The 24,322-nt window shown below is 44.0% G+C and overlaps 1 protein-coding gene and 1 pseudogene across 1 annotated transcript; both read right to left on the reverse strand.

Annotated features, from left to right (window-relative positions):
* Positions 1-1,405: 1,405 nt before the first annotated feature.
* LOC139445116 (kelch domain-containing protein 10-like) lies at positions 1,406-24,295 on the reverse strand. Its single transcript, XM_071226213.1, has 10 exons — positions 24,193-24,295; positions 21,706-21,863; positions 20,626-20,710; positions 9,927-10,081; positions 9,200-9,348; positions 6,658-6,742; positions 5,708-5,774; positions 5,147-5,194; positions 3,929-4,068; positions 1,406-2,194 (listed from the first exon to the last, which is right to left on the reverse strand). Exons 1-10 carry the CDS (start codon positions 24,293-24,295, stop codon positions 1,988-1,990), a joined length of 1,197 nt encoding a protein of 398 aa, XP_071082314.1. The 3' UTR covers positions 1,406-1,987.
* On the reverse strand, positions 11,442-12,477 carry LOC139445117 (uncharacterized; annotated as a pseudogene).
* Positions 24,296-24,322: the final 27 nt, after the last annotated feature.

Below are 24,322 nucleotides of genomic sequence, written 5' to 3' on the forward strand. Positions count from 1 at the left end.
ATGGACACTTGTCCAAAAATAACCTCAATTCGCAAAATTCTTTTTAATAAAATGCAGGACTACCATCGACTTTTTCAACATTGAGAAAAGAGTTATGCTAAGTGTTCAAGTCTTTTTCTGTATTCGAGTGGCCCCTTTTCCCATTTTGTTTGGCAGCTATCATTTGAAAAGGGAGGTAATTCATCCACTAAACTGCCCTAAACCTTCTATAATGCACTACTGATCATGCAGGTCACCCAATTTTAGTAATATATATACAGCATTAAATACATATTCCTCAACTCTTTCCTTGATGTAGACTAAGGATGACATCATTCACAATTCAAACATATCAGCAAAATCACCTTTGTGAAGATGAACAAGTCAACATTGATAAATTCTACATAATCCATTTTCAATCTATTTCAGCAACCCAAGCAACAAAACCTTTAACTTGGGATACGGTGACATGCATCAACCAAGCCAGCGAGCCTGATCACCCGATCCCGTTAGTCGCCTCTTCCGACAAGCATGGTCACCCCTTACCACAAGCAGGAATTGATGAGAACAGTTCAAACCCAGATCTTCACGGGTTCAAATACACAAGAACAAACACACACTCATGGGCAGTGCAGTACAACACATGATGGATCTGGAGAATCACACGCCATAGTGAGTAAGTGAGTATTGTTTTACGCTGCTTTTAGCAGTATGGGCAGACCTGGGTGCCATTGTACAAAACAACCCCAAAACAAAGATCTGAGGACATGCCATAACCAATTCATCAGAATCTTTTCCAAACTCAGCAATTATCCTGACAGAAATGTGCACAGTGCAGAAGATGAAAAGAATGCCGGCACCCAGCTTTTGTTATGTCTACATTCTACACATGTGGCCCAGGGGTATAAAGTGCTGCAATTTACTGTGCAGAGTTGCATCCCTTTGCTGTGTTGATATTACTGATGATTGTGGGTTTGAATCCCTGATTCGTCCTGATTGTGAACTTTGGTTTGTCAGCACCATACCCATGCTTGGGTTTTACGAACATGGGAAATACATACAGCCTTTGTAATTTGGGGCTTTCTTCTAATTGTACCTGATATGCCTTGACAAAACTGAAACAATGTTCACAGAAGCATTGAACCAATCTCATCCACTCCTTCCTTCTAATTTAGCATGTTTAATAAAATGAATGCTGTGCCAGTGCTTGGATCTATGTATTTTGGGTTGTTTCAACAGTCAGTGAAATATATCCTGTTTCTTATCTTTAGACATATTGTCCTCTTGCAGTGACAGAGGGGCAGGTATCTAAAGAATAAATGATGGTGTATGGCCATCTTGAATATATCACTAATACATCACAGTGAGTGAGTGAGTATGGTTTTAAGTCGCTTTTAGCAATATTCCAGCAATATCATGGCAGGGAACACCAGTAATGGGCTTCACACATTGTACCCATGACTGCAGTCAAACACAGAATGAGCGAACGCTTTAACCACTAGGCTATCCCACCCTCTTATATACATCAGAGGATGCAAATATCCAACATGTAATTTCTTCTCTTATGGTGAGGTTGTAACACCTTCACACACTTCTCGTATCAGAGGAAAAGATCAGGGTCCTACTCCACAGAGCGATCTTAGTGCTACGACTAATGTAAGTCTATGTTTAAGTATGGGAGTTACAATCTTAGCGCTAAGATCAGTTTGAGGAAAAGGCCTTGACTAAATTCAAGATTTAAAGTATATACCATTATCCAGCACAACCAGTCTATGGTGAGTTAACCGATGGCTGGTGATGGTGCAGTGGTCGATGAAAGACTTCACAAATATATCACATAAGCTTTGTACTCAGGCCTTGCTTACATACACGTGAATATACGATCTATCAGTCATAAATTAAACGTCATATACATATAAGCTCCATTGCAAAAAAGGTTTCAAGCAATGGGGTCATTCTTTGTCTTTTCATCGGGAATAACATCTACAAAGGGAGACAATCCTTGCAGTCATGAAATCCTGTCAAGAAAGTGAGCTGGAACTCCAAGCTCTGCCAGATTCTGTTTATCAACATTGTCCGTGTTTGGCAGAGCGCCAATCAAACCATTCCAGGCTATTTCTTGTAGAGAGGGAACTTTCAGCCATATCCGGTAGATTTCACTTGTTCTGACATTGTCGATCGCTGTGACTCCGCCAAATATGTACATGCACCCATTCTGAAACATGGAGGCAAGGAATCAGCATTGGAGAGTATTTAATTGTTGATACATATAACTGTCTGGAGTCAGACCATGGAGAATCAAGTGCAGTTGATAACAGCAGGGACAAGGTTGCTCTTAAGCCTGTGTCGACTCAACAAAACACATTGACGAATACTCTAGAGCTGAGTATCGCTTGGTATTTTGTGATGCGATTTGCATCACGATACGGACAATACGGACCGGCGATACTACAGGTATCATAAACACCACATCATTTAGTAAAAAAGATGAAATCACAGCTCTAAAACCTCTTTCTTCACACATTTATTTATTGTTATCTCAATAACTTTAACATTGAAAATCTGAAGAAAAAAATATGAAGGAATGGTTATTAAATGTAACAGTTAGTGGGCGTGTCCTCCGTCACCATGTCCTCATGTTCTGCCATGCTTACAGGTGGCGCCATGCTACTTCTGCCATTATGGGAGGTAACTCAATTAATTCCTGTTCTATTTATGGCGTATCATGATCTCACACACTGCCGATTCAAGTATCATGTACACCTAATTATCGATTATATCGTACGTATCGGTGAATGGTTACAGCCCTAGGATACACATACAGCATGAATTCCACATGCCTCGAGTCACATTCCACCATAGTGCCACGTTGCCATGGGAATGGATTCCTCTGCCGTATACGCCTCATGGTGTCAAGGACACGGTGCTCTCACCGACTCTTTCACAGTCTGCTTGGCAATAGGTGAGGTAAAATGGGTCTAACATCGTGTTCATGATTTGCACTTATATAGCGTGCATGAGTTTGTTTGTGTGGCTGCCTCTGCTAGTCTGGACTTCTGCCACTTATATAGTGCTAGCTCACTGACAAACTAGGCCGCAGTTTAACATGAATACTCCACTCAGACACAGTACACTGCCATCGAACCGACGAACCCTTGCTTTAGCCTCTTAATGCCAAGCACCAGGCAGGGTAACAACAAGTACCATATTTTGATGTCATTTGGTATGGCGTTGCCGGAGATCAAACCCTGAACCTTCCGCTCTACGGGCAGACACTCTACCACAAGGCCATGGATGCAGGAAGTAATACTAACAGAGCTATATCAGCTGTGTGGAAGTAGGTGGCAGTATACTAACAAAGCTATATCAGCTGTGTGGCAGTAGAGGGGCAGTATACTAACAGAGCTATGTCAGCAGCGTGGAAGTAGGAAGGCAGTACTACTTACCGGAGCTATGTCAGCAGCGTGGAAGTAGGTGGGCAGTAATACTTACCGGAGCTATGTCAGCAGCGTGGAAGTAGGTGGGCAGTAATACTTACCGGAGCTATGTCAGCAGCGTGGAAGTAGGTGGGCAGTAATACTTACCGGAGCTATGTCAGCAGCGTGGAAGTAGATGGGCAGTAATACTTACCGGAGCTATGTCAGCAGCGTGGAAGTAGGTGGGCAGTAATACTTACCGGAGCTATGTCAGCAGCGTGGAAGTAGGAGGGCAGTACTACTAACAGAGCTATGTCAGCAGCGTGGAAGTAGGTGGGCAGTAATACTTACCGGAGCTATGTCAGCAGCGTGGAAGTAGGTGGGCATTAATACTTACCGGAGCTATGTCAGCAGCGTGGAAGTAGGAGGGCAGTACTACTAACAGAGCTATGTCAGCAGCGTGGAAGTAGGTGGGCAGTACTACTAACAGAGCTATGTCAGCAGCGTGGAAGTAGGTGGGCAGTAATACTTACCGGAGCTATGTCAGCAGCGTGGAAGTAGGTAGGCAGCACCATGTCTTGGGACATCTTGAGCCAGGTGCTGGTGGCCAGGGAGAAGCGCCAGAGGTCCGGCAGGATCTTCACGCCGTCCATCCCCCCACACATGTACACATCTGTCCAGCCAGGAACAGTGAATTATTGTGTCATTTGTTTACAGTTTAACATTGTGCTCAGCAATATTCTAGATATATGACGGAAGTCTATAAATAATCAAGTCTGGACAAGGGATGCTCTGAACCAATCATCGAGTCTGATCACCCGATCCCTTAAGCTGGTATGGCTGAGGACCAGTTCTTATCCCCAGTGATGTCATGCCGATGAGGTTGTTGTAATATTTATCTGCCGTGTCACAACGATCTACCCGAGTTTGCTGGACTGAATCTGGCATCATTACCAGTAGATTTTTTGTGTTCAAATATGATTGTTTGTTTGTTGTTTAATGCCGCAGTCAGCAATTTTCCAGCTATATCACGGCAGCCAAGTCAAGGAGTATTGGCAGACTAACCAGGGGTTGATATTATGAGCAGCATCCCAAGCCATCGAGGTATCAAGATCAGGCACGTGGTCGAAGACAGACAATCTTAACCGAAAATCTAAAGATGCATGTTCGATATAGAAATATCACAATCAAAATGATAAAAGAGACGATTTAGATTTTAGACAGAAATATCCCATGCCTGTATGACGACAAGCAATCAACTAATCAGACCAATTTCAGATCAGATCCAATTTAGTCATCTCTTTATCGCCTTTTCTGAATTTGGTCTCAACTGTTAGAATGTGTGATATCATTAGCTGAGTTAACTGGACCAAATGTAAAGTTACTAGACTGGGGATTCAGACTTGCGCATCACGTCACAGAGTGATACAGGATAAGAAGAAACAGGGGTTGGTCAATCCACAACTTTGGGGCACACAAACAGCCAGGTGACACTTTGTGACCAACCGATACCCATTGGAGTCACCAGGAGATGGCCATACAGAAACAGAAACCACTAGTCTTTATAATGATAACATACAGCAATACCCTCAAAAAAGCAAATTTTTACTAGTCCTTATGATACTTTAACTATTTGGCAATTTGGCAAGTTCTATAGGACTTGCGGGAATTTTGAAGGCTGCCATAACTGAGAAGATGGATGGGGAAAAGCCATGAACAGACTGGCAAAGAGAAGTACCCATTTATCTCACCGTTATTCAGCTGGCAGCAACTGTGGCATCTGCGTGGAGCAGGGAATCCTGGGATACGAGAGCAGACTTGAGTTGGTTCATAAGAATTGTGTCAGTTTAATGAATTGTCAATAGTTGATGGAACATAAAATAGAACAATATTTACATAATGATTGACTTCACATACTACACTAAACAGACTTATTTCTTTATCAAGTGTATTTTGAGGCAGTATATATCCTTGAAATTGATGGCAATTTCAAATAAGCCAGTTCTGGTGGTCAATAAAATTAAATGAAGAATTGCTCATATATATATATCTCATCAATCATTTTGCAAACCACCATTTTTATTTCTTCACCAGTGTGTATTCTCGTTGATTTCAAGAATATGTTTTGCTGAAGTTGATTTTGTACATTATCAGATCCAAATGAATGATAAAGACTTTCTTGGACTGCAAATATTTTTTGTTTATAATTTTCAAGATATTGCAGACACTGAACTACAATTAAGTCGCAACTAAAAGGGGTGATGAAATGTCCCTGCGAATTTACGCTTCAAGGTTTTCCAGTTGGCACCTACCAAATCGTTTATCAGGTACAGCTGGGATGTTCTCCCACGCCAGCTCTGTCAGACAGAACGTCGGAATCTGAAAGGAAGCAAAGCAAAACAACTTAGTGGCCAGCTTCTCAAGTCTCCTAGTGCAAACAACACAACTGGGGTGAGAAAACTCATAAGCACTGATCATGGAGGTGGATTGTTTTTCCAATTGAAGGGTTGGCTTAAAACCGTGATACAGTCAATCTTCCATATTACTTGGCAAATGGATTTTCACCAAAAGGTATTGCTTTTGGTTGCTTCACACAGCTATTATTGAAGGAAAACTCATAATGCAAAAATAGATTACAATTTGTGTACCGTATTCGACGTTATAAGCGCCCAAGGTGATATTTGTTAATATATTGGCTAGTGAACAATCCCAAATAGCACCCCTTCCGATTGATCAATGTACACGAGACTTATTTATTTGTGTATAATACACACTCATGTGTTATATGCACCCTTAATTATGGGCAATTAAATTCTGGAAAATATATCTGTCGTGTCTAATACGCACAGACTTTTCTTTTGTATCATTTCAGGCTGTCAGCATAAACCACAAAATTTACGATCTTTCAATTGTTTTTTTCTTTATATTCTAATAAGAAGCCCCCTATTTCTAATTTTGAGAGTGAAATGTTACGTCGACTACGGGATTTGCTTTAAAATGTGAAAACTTTAAGGGGGAACAATAACTAGAATAAACCACTTGTAGTTTTTATCAAATATTTGACAAATACTTTTTAATTAACACTCATTAAAAAAACACTCAAGATGAATCCTCTTTATCAACATAAAATATTCAGCCATTGTTCAACTATTCAATAGTTATAACCCATTCATGTAATTGCCTATTAATCTCTACCACTGTTCACAAACATAAATTAAGCCGAACAGAAGAAATGAGTTCAGTAGCAGTGTGTTGTACATACCAGCTCAAACCTGTAGGCCTCCCCCGCCGTCCCTCCACCAAATATATACAGTCGATGTTGGAAGCACGCCATCTCATGTCGATATCTGTACACGATACAAGGCATTATGACATCATACAGTCTAACTGTGTGTAAAAATAGTCTCATTCTTTGATAAAATTTTAATTCATTAAATGATCAAAACAATGGCCACGCCACTGCCTTACTATTTACTGCAATATTAGGCCTCTTTTCTTAACTTAGTTTGTTAATAGATTTTATTCTTATTAAACCGTATGATCGAAGAAAATGAATAAAATCTAAATATTTTTTACATTTGCATACTTATCCTGCATAACTCCTTAATGCATTTACTGCTTTCTTTTGACAGAAAAACAGAGATGTGTGAGGTCCAGCTGAAGAAAATGTTGTTCCAACCAGTTGTGAGGCAGACCCAATCTCACAGCTCCCACGTGACCATGGAAGTGATGATGCCATGGAAACTTCACATTACTGCCTGAATCTTACATCTTAAGACACCATCGGGAGGCAGCTCTGTGAAAGGTGGGCCCTCAGACGTAGTAATGCAGGATAATTAACAATACAAATAGTAAATTATTAAGTTATCCTGTATTACGATTTAATGCATCTGAATTGGAAGGTACAGCGGTGGGAATACCTTCAGATGTGGTCATTACCAAAAAAAGACCCTCAAGAACATCAAGGCAGCCATCCAGCACATCACAGTCCGCGGTGAACTGTTCCCTGCCCACAAAGTGGGCATGCGAAATGTCGAGAAAGTGAAGCTTGCTGACCCTTGCTGCCTTAAACAGCGCCAAGAGTAAGGTAATCTTCTTGGTGAGGTTAGAGAAGGAGGTCGCAGAAACTGAATTACAGTACCACGTTCAGATCCCATGCGGGAGGACGAAATGTGGCCTTCTGATCCTCAGGGCAGAAGGAGCAGACAAAGCAAATGTCCACCAGACAGGTCATGATGGCGCTGTCCTTTATGTGTCACCTTCTACACAGATACAACAGGTATTCAGCCAAGAGTTAAGGGGACGCAGCAGTGGGGTCTTGATGTTTTTTCCTTGCCATAAGATTCAAAAGAGAAGCACTTATCATCATAAAGGCCCCGGGTCTTAGGTCCATAGCAATAGCTTTTTGCCGGCCTCGCTGAATAACCAGATGAAAGAAACAGAACATCTGCTGTAGCAAGGAGTGAGAGTGAGTTGTCCTTTGGTTGACACCAAACCACCTTGATGTTGTCGGTGGAAATAGCGAGCAGGGTGATCTGGAGGCGATCCTGCCAGTGTGATATCGCTAGAATCAGTGCTTCCAACTCCAGATTGTTTATGTGCCATATGTGCTGCACATATGGCTGGGGCGTTCACAATCTATATGGCTTTCTTGTTCAACGAAACGTTGATGCTGGCAAACAGAAGTGGATGACTAGGGGTGGGAGGACCCAGTCGTGGTTGTCTGTGGGTTCACTATTTCCCTTTCCTGGGTCCAGCCCTGCCTTGGAACTTGCCACTGTTGGATTGAAAGGAGCCCTGAGGTTTCCCTTTCAAACATCCCCTCCCTTGAAAAGAGCCTGGTTTTTCATGGACGAGCAGTGAGCACTGAAGTTGCCAGTCCTAGAAGAACATCCAGTTAGGTTCTGGGTGACATACTCAAGTGCTTTGAGAGCCGTCTCATCTTGGACAGAACTTGAGACCAGTTGGTGAGGGCAAATGTGGTCAATCTGCCTGCTTCTGGTACTAGACACCCGTCTGGAGATGCTCCACTCGGTTGACGTTCATCTCAATCAGATCCTGGTCTATGGCACAAGATGAAGAAGTCAGATCCAACAATGGTTTCAGAGAGCACCTAATATCGTCTCGATGAACACCAATCGGGAATCAGGGATCTTGAGGGTAGTTGATTTCAAACACCAAATCATCCAGTGAAGGTTCTCGTCCAAGATTGAACAGGGTCTGCCACCTCAAAAGCATGGATGGGGAAGTCTTCCCTCTTGAACCTGGGCCTTGAAGGCTGGAGAAAGCTGAACAAAGTCCTCATCCAGCGCTGTGACCACATCCTGCATAGGATCGGGATGAACGGAGTTGGGCTGCGACCATATTGTGTCATTCTTGTCAACTCCTGCACCCGTCGAAGGTGCTAAGCTGCCAGATGGTCGGCCATCCAGTGACACAAAGCTCAGCGCCTGGATAGGCAGAGGGAGCAGTGGAATATCTGGCGTTGATGGTTACTCAGGTAAAGTAGCGCTCAGATGAGGTGGCATATGTACCGCTCCTTCTGTGTAGACAGCTGCAACCAAATAACAGGAGTCTTCTACAGAAGGGATTTATGAGAGTCTGACATCCTCCTTGTTATCGTAGGGTCATTTGTGCCAGGCGCTATTTTTTTAGACCGGCTGATATTTCGCAAAGCTCGACAGGTGTAGTGGTGAATCCCCTCAAACAGATACCCGTACAATCAAGACACCGTGGGTCTGGACCAGATGGACTCTCCTGTCCCTGAGCTCTGATCAGTTGGACTCTCCTACTTAAGTGCCTACCTGCCGTCTGGGTCTGAGGGACTCTCCTGGTCCGAGGATAGCTTTTCCCACACCAGGGTGTCGAGAGAGAGTCGATGGACGTCCATGTTGTACACGAATCCGGTAGTTCCCCCACACACATACAGGTATCTGCCTATGAGCAGCATCGCCTACAAACAACATGACAATTTCCAAGTTATTTAAGTGTTTGCTTGTCACACTAAAAGTCACAGTTTGATGTACATGTAACCTCTTCACCCACTCACTCCATCAATATGAAAATAACACATAAATATATCCGATATTTTGAGAGGGGCCGATCTGAACAATAGGGGAATTTTGGCTGCATTTGCTGCAGGCTTGGGACAGAACATCGGCCTTTGGGCAGGCCAAGATAAATCCCTGACATATATTGATTTATTGTGACTATTTAATGGTTTTGCATCATGACATCATGAAATGTAACTTTATCGATCTACTGTCTCCATACGTATCAATGAGTGAGTGAGTGAGTGAGTGAGTGAGTGAGTGAGTGAGGTTTTACGCCTCTTTTTAGCAATATTCAAGCAATATCAAGGCAGGGGACACCAGAAATGGGCTTCAGACATAGTACCCATGTCGGGAATCGAACCCGGGTCTTCGACATGACGAGTGAACGCTTTAACCACTAGGCTACCCGACCACCACGTATCAATGAATCAGCACACAACTGAGTATCACCAGGAACACCAAGACCACAGACACCTACATGGCCATACTTCTTCTCTGGGTGTTGCCCTGTACACTTGAAATGCTGCCACTTGTGGCTGGTGAGGCCACACACGTGCAGGTCATTGCTGCTGGCCTCGCCGAACGGCACCCCAGTACCTCCATAGGCAAGCAGCTTGTTGTTGTCTCGCACAGCTGGAACAAGAAGTAAACATCAGCTGAATACATCATTGTTAATTTTGTGAGATATACAAAATATATAATAGATATTAGAAGTGACTATTGGGGTTATTGTGATAGTTATATTAGTATTCAAAAGTAACCCATGCAATTGCAATAGTATTGTGATAGACGTCAACTATTGCAATAGTATTGTGATAAAATTAACCAACTGTAAGTCTTGATTATTATATTAATCAATGCAACAGAAATGAATAAAATATTGCTGACAATAAAAAAAGTCAGCCATTTTCCTCCCTGTTGTTGCTCAATCCAAAGGGAAGTAACTATAACTTTAAGTTAATCAACAAGGTAGTTTGAAATACCACATTAAAAAATGTATTTTTTAGAGTAAAAATATCATTTATACTTATCCTGACTCATACTTATTGCTTATCTCTCTCTCTTCCGAATAGGTAGTGGAAACGTCCTGTGCAGTTCCCAAAGAACAGAGAAAACAGCTCACCCAAAAGCACCCTCACTCTGCGCATGCGCACCGGAACCATGTGACCAAGCCCATTAACTCATCACTTTCTCTTATTTCCTACTTAATGGTCGGAACACAGTGGAAAGAGGGGAAGGCCGGGAGGGGAAGGCCGGGAGGGTAGTCATTTGTATGAGTCAGGATAAGTATAAATGATATTTTTACTCTAAAAAATACATATTTTATCTTATCCTGACTCATACTTATTGCTTGAATCTCACGGTAGGTGGTGGGTTCCACCTGTATGTGTGATTAACGTCGATCTGTTCTATAAACCCCATAGGAACGTTGTTAATCTTCTGTGTAAATTCTTTATTTGGGGACCACCTTCCTTTTTTGTGAGCAGCAAAATTGAAGTAAATCATATAGATTTGTGGATTTATAAAGTTTCTAAGATTAAAATCTTGTTCACCTTAAATGATTCAAGTGTTAAGAGAAGAGCAATAATCTTAACACAATCATTTCTCACTCATGTGCTGAATTACATAGTAAAACAGGGGGCATGGACTCTCCGTCGTTGGTTATGGAAGAGTAACCTGACGTCAACAAGTCTACGTGATATTGGGTGAGTGTGATCTTCTAATGTCGTCTGGTAGGATTCGTGAGTAGTTGTGCCACAACTAATGGTCCGAATTGGTGAATACCAGCTAAGTCTTCTGTAGCAAGGTCTCTGAGGTAGTGATTGGCGAAAACTGTATCTGATTTCCAGAAACAGCCTTCCACAATAGTTGTCATGGAGCAGTTGCCAGGAAGTGCCAAAGTTGAGGCTAAGGCGCTTACTTCGTGATGGTTGGAGGCTGAAGGGGGGTCCAATCCCACTGCTCTGTATGCTCTGAGAATAACAGCTCTCATCTAAAATGAGATAATTGTTCTGGATACCTCTGTGCGTATATTCCTTAATAAAGGAATAAATAGTCTCTTAAAACCTTGTCTTCTAGGTTGAGACTTTTGTAGGTATAATCTTAAGGCTCTGACTGGGCATAGTGATAAATACTCTGCATCCTCTGAACCAAGGACGGAGGAAAGAGCCGGAACATGGAATCGTCTGTCTGGTTGGCCTGGTAACTGGTTCTTTGCAATAAAGTCCCATCTTAAACCAAGGTGTGCTGATGAGTTGTTACCACTGTCAGATGTGATGCGATTGAAGTCTATCGCGTGGATTTCAGACATTCTGGCTGCTGTAGCTAATGCCAGAAGAAATAGGGTTTTCTGCGACAGGTGTTCAAAGTCGGCCTGTTGGAGTGGTTCGTATGCATCACTGGTTAGGTGTTGCAGCATTATATTTAGGTCCCATGCTGGGGCTCTAAATCTTTTCTGTTGGTCCTCAAGTCTGAAGGATCTGAGTAGGGCTATCAGCTCGGGAACTTTAGTAAGTTTTATCCCGTTAGCCATTGTCAGTACAGAACTGAAAGCGGCCAAATAAGTGCCCAGTGTTGAACCTTTAAGATTCCTTGTACTTCGTAAGTGACATAGGTAATCTGCTACTTGTGGTATAGTAGCTTTGGCTGCAGAAAAACCCTTGGATGTTGCAAAATGGTCAAAACTTTTCCATTTATCGTTGTAGAGATTCCTCGTTGATCTACGAAGTGCTAAGGAGACTGCCTTAGCTGCTCTCATGGAATATCCTCTTAACGAGACTGCTCTTGATATGCTCCCTACATGAAGTTTGTATAGATCTGGTCTTGGATGGACCTGATTGGAGTGAGGATGTAGCAGTAGATTTGGCCAGTTTGGAAGTTTTAGTTCGACGAGATCTGGAAACCACGTTCTCGCCAGCCAGTAAGGCGCTACCAAAAGCAGTTGTGGGCTGCTCGTGTGTAGGATCTATTGTAATATCTGTGGTATCACGGCTGGTGGAGTAAACGCACACGCGTTTAGTCCCTCCCATAATATTGACAGAGCATCGACTGACCAAGCTAGTGGGTCTGGCACTGGTGATACAAATGTTATCTGATTGTTGAATCTGGTTGCGAATAGGTCTATCTAATGGGCAACCTTTTTCTTTTATTACTAGTTCGTAAAGTTGAAATGTCAACTTCAGGAGGGTCAAGGTTTATATTGTATGCCACAGTTGAATTGTCTGTTCTGATCATCAGACGCTGGTTTCTTAACTGTGGGGCCCAGTAAAATAATGCATGGATTACTGCCTCACATTCCAGATAATTGATGTGGTAGAGCTTTTCTGCTTCTAACCATAGGCATGCTGATACTTCTCTGTTGAAGTGAGCTCCCCAGCCTTGAGGTGAGGCGTCCACGAATAGGTGGTTGTTGTAATCCGGCTCGTTTAAACAAGTTCATGCCCAAACGTTTGATTTCACTGTCCACCATAGTAGTCTGCCTCGGACCGTCCACGCTTGGGCTGTGAGTCAAGCCTAGTATCACTTGCCATTCGTTGACTGAGATTTTCTTGTAAATTGCTGTTGGCAAACAAGTGTTGATTTTTATCCACCGATCTTCTGGTACCATTATCAGATTCTTATTGGTTAGAAATCTGATCCCCAGCAATTTGAGGTCCCGAGATGGTTGTAGATCGGACTTCTGAAAATTTATTAACCAACTCAGTTGTGTTAATAATTTCAAGGCTCTGTTGATTGATGGGCTTGTATCCCATCGTCTAGGTAAAAAGCACAACAAATTCCCTTGTTGTGAAGAAATGTCACAATTGGTTTGGTCACTCGTGTAATTAGCCATGAGGCCGTGGAAAGTCCGAAGGGCAGGACCGCCCACTGGTAAAGTTTTTCCTTCAAAGAGGAAACGTAAATATTTCCTGAAAGTCCGTTTTATGGGAATGTGTAGGTAAGCATCCTGTAGATCGATGCTTCCGAGATAGTCATGCTGTCTTATCATTTGTTGAATCATTCTGAAATCCTCCGGTTTCGGGAGGTATTTCTTGTTGAATTTTCTCATGTTGTAAATCAAACAAGATTTACGTTTGAATTCTTTTTGAGAACCAAAAAGATCGGCGAATAGAAACCCCGCGTTAGTAATTCTGGTTGAATTATCTCGACTGCGCCCTTGTTGAGACGTGAATTGATTGCTTCGGTTAACTTCGGCAACAATTCTTTCCGATTAGGTATTTCCGGTGGCTTGCGAGATAACGGGGGTTTCTTGAGTAAAGTCGGGGCGTAGCCCGTTCTTAGAATGTTGGAAACAAATTCGTCTCCTAGAATGTCCCAATTCATCCAATATCTTGCCAATTTTCCGCCTACTAGGGAATGCTGTACATGAACGTCTGGTGGGGGGAGTTCCCTGTCGTTCAAAAGCCCATATTCGCCGGTAATTGCGAGATCCCCTTGAACTGCGGCCGCGGTTGCGACCGGCATCAAGTGACGTGTCATGTGACAAGTCATGTGACTTGCGAAAAGCAGATGTTTTCCCGCCTCAGTAGTTGTACGAACGTATCTCTTAAGCTTTTTGAATGCCCGTCATACGACATTTGAATTGGGTTTTCTGCATGGATTGACGATACATAGAATTAATAGTCTGAACTGACTTGATCACATCAGCATATGATCTTTGGAGTGTTAAAGCACTTCTTTGTTGATTTTGCGTATGTTACCATTAAAAATGGTTGGGGTCTTCCAGGGTTTCTTAATAATTCTTTGGTATAGGTATACCAATTAGAATTATTCATAAGACCTTGTCGCCGTAGTAGTGTTGAGCCTGCCGACACTGAACTCATATGATCAGAAATAATTTATTGATTTTTCTTTTGATTGAAGAGAGCTGAATGTAGCATTCTTTCGCGGTCGTTCTGAGGCTCTTTTAATTCATAGAACATAGCTTCGTTCATAGCGCTTGACATCGCATGTCCACAGATGCATGTCTTGTAAGATAAGATTTTTTACTTTTTGAGTCTGACATGAGTGAGTAATCTTCATCAATCTCCGGTGAGCGAAGAAATTGCGACATGGCGTGCATGGGGAATTTCTTAGAATTAAAGCTCTGAGTTTGAAGTCCTTGTGATTTCGTGGCTTTCGCAAAAGAAACATTAGGATTCTCTGCAATGTTGGAGATTGGTTTTATCGGTCGAATGGTTAGTGTCTATATCGTCCCCTTTGATACAGTATGTATCAGTGGGAGAAGAATTTCTTGACGGTGATGATATCGGCAGTCTATCTGTAATCCACGCCATTAATTCATGATCCCCATAAATTGAAGGGTAATTTCCCCCCGATGTGTCCTCATTTTGAGGGGGCTAGAACACATCCTCCTCTCGCAGAGGATAGGAGGCGTTAGGATTCGGAGCTGTACCAAATATATAAAATAATCGTTAGATATGATGTATAGAATATCACAGAAGATAATCCAAGTAAAAGATTTTGTTAAAACGGTGAATTTTTATGGAAAGCTTGGATTATGATGCACAGAAAAAGATTTCCAGCTGCCAAGATGGCGCGAAAAAGAGAGAGTGATGAGTTAATGGGCTTGGTCACATGGTTCCAGTGTGCATGCGAGGGTGCGTTTTGGTGAGCTGTTTTCTCTGTTCTTTGGGAACAGCACAGGACGTTTCCACTACCTATTCGGAAGAGAGAGATAAGCAATAAATATGAGTCAGGATAAGATAAAATTTGTGTTTTCTGATGCATAAGTTGTGTTTTATTTATATCTAATTGTGACTATTGAAACTATCTATTGTTATGCATGCTATCAACAATACCATCGCGTCTTTAAATATCTATCGGTAAAGTACAATCGTGGGGTAAACAATTGCAAAGCATCACAAGTTCAATATATCGTTACATTCCTAGTGGATATAGTGACATGAAATTGTCTCAAGATCCTGCACATCAGCACAACAGTCTCTGGTCCGAGTCACATCCTACTTTTGGTATTACTACACAAAGGCCATCATTTATCATTGGTTGGATCACGCATCCTCTTACCTAATATGCAAAAACATTCTGTGACAAACAGTTGTTATGATCGCAGAGCTCTGTCCCGTGTCTTTTTTACACAATGATTGCCAAAAGTATTTGATGAAACAATCTTTCATGTTCCAAGGAAAGCTTACATTTCACAATTAAAGGCACCAGCATCTGACGTGAGTCTGATGCTTCAAATAAGAAAATGTGAATCCTCAAAGGGCTGATGAGTAAAACATAAATAAAACTTGACAAGGTGAAGGAAACATATCTGGAAAATCTACCAATAGATTTGTACAGAACACCAAAACTGGTACCTTATGAATTTGAGATATGTTAATATCAAAAGTGCTGATGATATCAAAATCCAGCTGTAACAGGGTGAGACATAATAACAAGGTACAAGGTACTGCATGTGAGACAAGGCCACTAGGTACAAGGTCAACCCACCTACATGTGAGACAAGGCCACTAGGTACAGGGTCAATCCACCTACATGTGAGACAAGGCCACTAGGTACAGGGTCAACCCACCTACATGTGAGACAAGGCCACTAGGTACAAGGTCCACCCACCTACATGTGAGACAAGGCCACTAGGTACAGGGTCAACCCACCTACATGTGAGACACGGCCACTAGGTACAAGGTCAACCCACCTACATGTGAGACAAGGCCACTAGGTACAGGGTCAACCCACCTACATGTGAGACAAGGCCACTAGGTACAAGGTCCACCCACCTACATGTGAGACAAGGCCACTAGGTACAAGGTCCACCCACCTACATGTGAGACAAGGCCACTAGGTACAAGGTCCACCCACCTACATGTGAGACACGGACACTAGGTACAAGGTCCACCCACCTACATGTGAGACAAGGCCACTAGGTACAAGGTCCACCCACCTACATGTGAGACAAGGCCACTAGGTACAAGGTCCACCCACCTACATGTGAGACAAGGCCACTAGGTACAAGGTCCACCCACCTGCATGTGAGACAAGGCCACTAGGTACAAGGTCAACCCACCTACATGTGAGACAAGGCCACTAGGTACAAGGTCAACCCACCTACATGTGAGACAAGGCCACTAGGTACAAGGTCCACCCACCTACATGTGAGACACGGCCACTAGGTACAAGGTCCACCCACCTACATGTGAGACAAGGCCACTAGGTACAAGGTCCACCCACCTACATGTGAGACACGGCCACTAGGTACAAGGTCAACCCACCTACATGTGAGACAAGGCCACTAGGTACAGGGTCAATCCACCTACATGTGAGACAAGGCCACTAGGTACAAGGTCAACCCACCTACATGTGAGACAAGGCCACTAGGTACAAGGTCAACCCACCTACATGTGAGACACGGACACTAGGTACAAGGTCAACCCACCTACATGTGAGACACGGACACTAGGTACAAGGTCAACCCACCTACATGTGAGACAAGGCCACTAGGTACAAGGTCAACCCACCTACATGTGAGACACGGCCACTAGGTACAGGGTCAACCCACCTACATGTGAGACAAGGCCACTAGGTACAGGGTCAACCCACCTACATGTGAGACACGGCCACTAGGTACAAGGTTCACCCACCTACATGTGAGACAAGGCCACTAGGTACAAGGTCCACCCACCTACATGTGAGACAAGGACACTAGGTACAAGGTCCACCCACCTACATGTGAGACAAGGCCACTAGGTACAAGGTTCACCCACCTATATGTGAGACAAGGCCACTAGGTACAAGGTTCACCCACCTATATGTCAGACAAGGCCACTAGGTACAAGGTTCACCCACCTACATGTCAGACAAGGCCAATAGGTACAGGGTCAATCCACCTACATGTGAGACAAGGCCACTAGGTACAAGGTCCACCCACCTACATGTGAGACAAGGCCACTAGGTACAAGGTTCACCCACCTACATGTGAGACACGGACACTAGGTACAAGGTTCACCCACCTATATGTGAGACAAGGCCACTAGGTACAAGGTTCACCCACCTATATGTGAGACAAGGCCACTAGGTACAAGGTTCACCCACCTATATGTGAGACAAGGCCACTAGGTACAAGGTCAACCCACCTACATGTGAGACAAGGCCACTAGGTACAAGGTTCACCCACCTACATGTGAGACAAGGCCACTAGGTACAGGGTCAACCCACCTACATGTGAGACAAGGCCACTAGGTACAAGGTTCACCCACCTACATGTGAGACAAGGCCACTAGGTACAGGGTCAACCCACCTACATGTGAGACAAGGCCACTAGGTACAGGGTCAACCCACCTACATGTGAGACAAGGCCACTAGGTAGAGGGTCAACCCACCTGCATGTGAGACAAGGCCACTAGGTACAGGGCCAACCCACCTATATGTGAGACAAGGCCACTAGGTACAAGGTTCACCCACCTACATGTGAGACAAGGCCACTAGGTACAAGGTCCACCCACCTACATGTGAGACAAGGCCACTAGGTACAGGGTCAACCCACCTACATGTGAGACAAGGCCACTAGGTACAAGGTCAACCCACCTACATGTGAGACAAGGCCACTAGGTAGAGGGTCAACCCACCTGCATGTGAGACAAGGCCACTAGGTACAAGGTCCACCCACCTACATGTGAGACAAGGCCACTAGGTACAAGGTCCACCCACCTACATGTGAGACAAGGCCACTAGGTAGAGGGTCAACCCACCTGCATGTGAGACAAGGCCACTAGGTACAAGGTCCACCCACCTACATGTGAGACAAGGCCACTAGGTACAAGGTTCACCCACCTACATGTGAGACAAGGCCACTAGGTACAGGGTCAACCCACCTACATGTGAGACAAGGCCACTAGGTACAAGGTTCACCCACCTACATGTGAGACAAGGCCACTAGGTACAGGGTCAACCCACCTACATGTGAGACAAGGCCACTAGGTAGAGGGTCAACCCACCTGCATGTGAGACAAGGCCACTAGGTACAGGGCCAACCCACCTACATGTGAGACAAGGCCACTAGGTACAAGGTTCACCCACCTACATGTGAGACAAGGCCACTAGGTACAAGGTCCACCCACCTACATGTGAGACAAGGCCACTAGGTACAGGGTCAACCCACCTACATGTGAGACAAGGCCACTAGGTACAAGGTCCACCCACCTACATGTGAGACAAGGCCACTAGGTACAAGGTCAACCCACCTATATGTGAGACAAGGCCACTAGGTACAGGGCCAACCCACCTACATGTGAGACAAGGCCACTAGGTACAGGGTCAACCCACCTACATGTGAGACAAGGCCACTAGGTAGAGGGTCAACCCACCTGCATGTGAGACAAGGCCACTAGGTACAGGGCCAACCCACCTACATGTGAGACAAGGCCACTAGGTACAGGGTCAACCCACCTACATGTGAGACAAGGCCACTAGGTAGAGGGTCAACCCACCTGCATGTGAGACAAGGCCACTAGGTACAAGGTCAACCCACCTACATGTGAGACACGGACACTAGGTACAAGGTCCACCCACCTATATGTGAGACAAGGCCACTAGGTACAAGGTCAACCCACCTACATGTGAGACAAGGCCACTAGGTACAAGGTCAACCCACCTACATGTGAGACAAGGCCACTAGGTACAAGGTCAACCCACCTACATGTGAGACAAGGCCACTAGGTACAGGGTCAACCCACCTACATGTGAGACAAGGCCACTAGGTACAAGGTCCACCCACCTACACGTGAGACATGGACACTAGGTACAACTACAAGGTCCACCCACCTGCACGTGAGACAAGGCCACTAGGTACAAGGTCCACCCACCTACATGTGAGACAAGGCCACTAGGGACAAGGTCCACCCACCTACATGTGAGACAAGGCCTCTAGGTACAAGGTCCACCCACCTACATGTGAGACATGGCCACTAGGTACAAGGTCCACCCACCTACATGTGAGACAAGGCCACTAGGTACAAGGTCCACCCACCTACATGTGAGAAAAGGCCACTAGGTACAAGGTCCACCCACCTACATGTAAGACATGGCCACTAGGTACAAGGTCCACCCACCTACATGTGAGACAAGGCCACTAGGTACAAGGTCAACCCACCTACATGTGAGACACGGCCACTAGGTACAAGGTCAACCCACCTACATGTGAGACAAGGCCACTAGGTACAGGGTCAATCCACCTACATGTGAGACAAGGCCACTAGGTACAGGGTCAACCCACCTACATGTGAGACAAGGCCACTAGGTACAGGGTCAACCCACCTACATGTGAGACAAGGCCACTAGGTACAGGGTCAACCCACCTACATGTGAGACAAGGCCACTAGGTACAAGGTCCACCCACCTACATGTGAGACAAGGCCACTAGGTACAAGGTCAACCCACCTACATGTGAGACAAGGCCACTAGGTACAGGGTCAACCCACCTGCATGTGAGACAAGGCCACTAGGTACAGGGTCAACCCACCTACATGTGAGACAAGGCCACTAGGTACAGGGTCAACCCACCTACATGTGAGACAAGGCCACTAGGTACAGGGTCAACCCACCTACATGTGAGACAAGGCCACTAGGTACAGGGTCAACCCACCTACATGTGAGACAAGGCCACTAGGTACAAGGTCAACCCACCTACATGTGAGACAAGGCCACTAGGTACAAGGTCCACCCACCTACATGTGAGACATGGGTACAAGGTACAAGGTCCACCCACCTACATGTGAGACACGGACACTAGGTACAAGGTCCACCCACCTACATGTGAGACATGGGTACAAGGTACAAGGTCCACCCACCTGCATGTGAGACAAGGCCACTAGGTACAGGGTCAACCCACCTACATGTGAGACAAGGCCACTAGGTACAGGGTCAACCCACCTACATGTGAGACAAGGCCACTAGGTACAGGGTCAACCCACCTACATGTGAGACAAGGCCACTAGGTACAGGGTCAACCCACCTACATGTGAGACAAGGCCACTAGGTACAAGGTCAACCCACCTACATGTGAGACAAGGCCACTAGGTACAAGGTCCACCCACCTACATGTGAGACATGGGTACAAGGTACAAGGTCCACCCACCTACATGTGAGACACGGACACTAGGTACAAGGTCCACCCACCTACATGTGAGACATGGGTACAAGGTACAAGGTCCACCCACCTGCATGTGAGGCCAGCTCCAGCGGCATGTGTCCTGTTGTGTTCAGCTTCCTCCACTTCCGTGACACAAAGTTGAACTGCCATAACTAGACATGGTGGGAGAAAATTAGGATAAATTCAGCTAATCAGTGGTTCACACTATTATAGGGTGAATGGGTAAAAAAAGACCACATAAATTAACACTGTGGCAGCTGTGTTTAAAATTGTTTAGAGACACTATAGCTGCTATCGTTAACATGATTAATACAAAGTTTCATCTTCATAGCCCTTGTTGTTTCAGAGGATAAGCCGAAAATACAGTACTACTTGAAAAACAGGAGTAAGAATATGATAAAAGTCAAAGGTAGCTTGATCAAAATTCAAAATATGACACAAAACGTATATATGCTATTTTGCACAACACATACTTGCTCTATTACAAATTACACAATGATACATGCAGAGATGGCTGAGTAACGGACAAAGTGACATTTTCAAATAGCCAGTACGGTAACTTTTTTTAAAAATGGATCAGAATTGTGTGAGCACAATAGCTGAGAACATCCTTAAACATTTTCAACTCCATAAGTCTGTTAGACCGCCTCCGTGGTCTAATGGTAGTGCGGAAGGTTCGGGTAGAGATCCCCGTCTGCGTCATACCAAAAGATGGTACTTGTTTTTACCCTGTCTGGCGCTCGGCATTAAGTGGCTAAAACAAGGACTGGTTGGCTCGGAGTCAGTATACTGTGTCTGAGTGGGGTATTCATGTTAAACTGCTGCATGGTATATCAGTGAGCTAGCACTATAAATCGGCATCAGTCCGGACTAGTACAAGCAGCCACACAAACACACACACGTACATGCACGTCACTATATAAGTGTAATAATCTTGGACGCAACGTTAAACCCCATTTCACCTCACCTCACCAGAAGTCTGTTAGTTTGTGGATGTCAAAAATGCAAAAGTTAACAACGGACAGACGGATAACCTTCTACAACAGAAGCTCAGCTAATTTTCAGTCAGGTGAGCTACAAGCTTAAACAAAAATTAAAACAACCTGAGATAAATCTGATAATTAATGAGTTCCAATTGATAACTTGCCTCCTTGAAAAGTGGAAAGTAAGTCTCCTCTGTATTTTCCACATCCCAGTACTTGGGATTGTAGCCCCCGAGAGAGTACAAGTCACTATCTGTAACCACTATACGATGTCCGCTCCTCGCTACCGGTATACTTTGATCAACGAGGTCACCCTCACCACCTGCAACATATGAAGTATTTATTGATCAGGAATCTTCAGCCAAGTCAGCTGTTTATTAAAAGGGACAGTATGTTGATGGTTGTATGTTTTTCAAAATCATGCATGAAATAATTCCCGAGTGTGACGTCACATGCCCAATTCAGTCCTCAAACCAAAACAATGGAGCTAAACATAGTGTAGCTGACAATGCAAGCGCTATGCAGAATAAACCGGCATCAGTAATGTCTTATAAGACGTAAATTGAAGTGAAAGTTTGTGTGTTTTTCTTACAGATAAGTTACAAAATACTAATTGTCAGCTTGATTAGATTCAAAGCACAGATTACAATTTAAGTATCCTTCTGTCATATGAAGCCAATCACTCTCCTACCCAGAGTTCCTTGGGGCCAGCCTTGTATTTTTTGTCACATTGTCTCATCTTACAGTCCATTCATGATTTTGTTTTTTTATGAGTCTACACATTTAGATAAACACAACTCGACAAAATATCCTGAAACGTGACAAACTATTTCCATTTGTGTGGTTATCCCCACGAGCTGTCATAGAAGCCCTTTGGAGAGCTAATGATAAGGTCACTATATTTTTTCAGGTGTAAACCTATATTGTCATGCACCCCACTGTCTATATATATGTATATGTATGTCTGTATAATAATGAAAATAATTTGTAAAGCACACTGAAGGCTTGTGTGTTCTTATTTGAGAAAATGTTTGTCTGTTTAGAAACAAGAGAAAAGTCTGGTCATGTGATAAGCCTACACCCTTGGTGTGGTCACTGGAGCAGAACATTCTGTCACGGAAAAATGCTAACTGAGCAGAGCAAGTTATCAGCTATTGTTTACAAACAAAGCTTCAGAACGTTTGAATTCCTGTCTCTTTAAGTAATGTTTTAGTAGCAGACATTGTAAATAATAACTTTGTTCTTCTGTAACTTACAGCAAAGAGGAACTAAAAAGGCAGATTGGTCAACACTCAACATGAAATTCAATTTTCCATACTCCCTCCCTGTTTAGAGTGAGTGAGTGAGTGAGTGAGTTTGGTTTAACACTGCTATTTAACAGTATTCCAGTTATATCACGGCGTGTCAGCTTAATGTGGGAGGAAAGCCTGAAGTGATGCAGGTCTCAGACGTTTACCACTTCGGTAACACCCACGAGCACGGGTATGGTGTTGACAATCCTAGAAACGGGAGTAGTGCACTTTACCGGGCGCACTTTTTCAGATCCAATTAGCGCTGTGGGGGCTTGAACGCGCTTCGCCGGCTCACCGGCTCTGCTAATTAATGCGTTAATTAGCAGACGCTCTACCACTGGACCACAGGCGCTATCACATGTAATCAGTGCTCGTTCAACGGGTCATTAGAACCCCCATTGACATGCATGCGTAATTCAGTAAACAATGAATTGCGCATGCGTGTGACGTCACGGCCCGCTCTCCCATTCATCTTTTCTTGAAACCACACCCGCAATTGTTTATGTCAACATGACCGACGAATGGGATTAATTGGATTAACGCTTGAGAAGGTAAGAATTTATGGCTAACCCTTGCCCAAAGCCAGCTGCCCCTAATGACCGAAAAGGGGTTTTGGATCGTAAAGACGTGTAAGTTTCCCTAAGACCGAAAAACGGGTGTTGGATCGTAAAGTTGTGTAAGTTTCCCTAAGACCTAGAACGGGTGTTTGATCGTAAAGTTGTGTTAGTTTCCCTAAGACCTAGAACGGGTGTTTGATCGTAAAGATGTGTAAGTTTCCCTAAGACTGAGAACAGGTGTTTGATTGTAAACATGTGTAAGTTTCCCTAAGACTGAAAACAGGTGTTGGATCGTGAAGTGAGAGTCACCAGAGCGTGAGACACCCTAACGGTATAACGAGACAGCGGTGGCACTATAGCGCGGTAATTGAGCGGATGGTAGAGCTCGGGCTGCACCCGGTAAACTGCATTGTTGCCCTAGAAACATAATCGGGGCGAATCCTTGTAGTTCGTTTTATCCGTGTTCTACTGTATTGGGTGTCCCTTGGACAAATGTTTTGTCAGTCAAGGTAAACCCTCTTAATAGATACAGCAATGACAAGTATTTGAACTGTCTTATTATTAAGTGAGTATACCAGCTTTTTATACTGATCGAGTGTATCACATCATCCTAAAGTCGCTGAGAGAGTTTGAAGGAAGAGCAAGTAAAGCAGCTGTGACAGATAACTCATGAACATGACGAGCAAGACCACGAAGACACAATTTCTTTAAAATGAAAATCGAATGAAAATGAAAAAAAGGTAAGATGATGACACCAGGGTGTAGTGGCAGTAGTTTTGAAAGCAAAGGTCTTATTACATACGTTGTCCATCAGGAACTGATGGTTCTATATGCGAAAATTTGTAAACATCCATGGACGCCGCCATATTTATCATGCCAATACCATACTGTATCAATCCTTTCATTGGACAGTCTCGTTTCTCTGAACCAAT

This window comes from Haliotis cracherodii, unplaced genomic scaffold (genome assembly GCF_022045235.1).
Source record: "Haliotis cracherodii isolate W230 unplaced genomic scaffold, xgHalCrac1.p SCAF_6, whole genome shotgun sequence".
NCBI classification, from domain to species: domain Eukaryota; kingdom Metazoa; phylum Mollusca; class Gastropoda; order Lepetellida; family Haliotidae; genus Haliotis; species Haliotis cracherodii.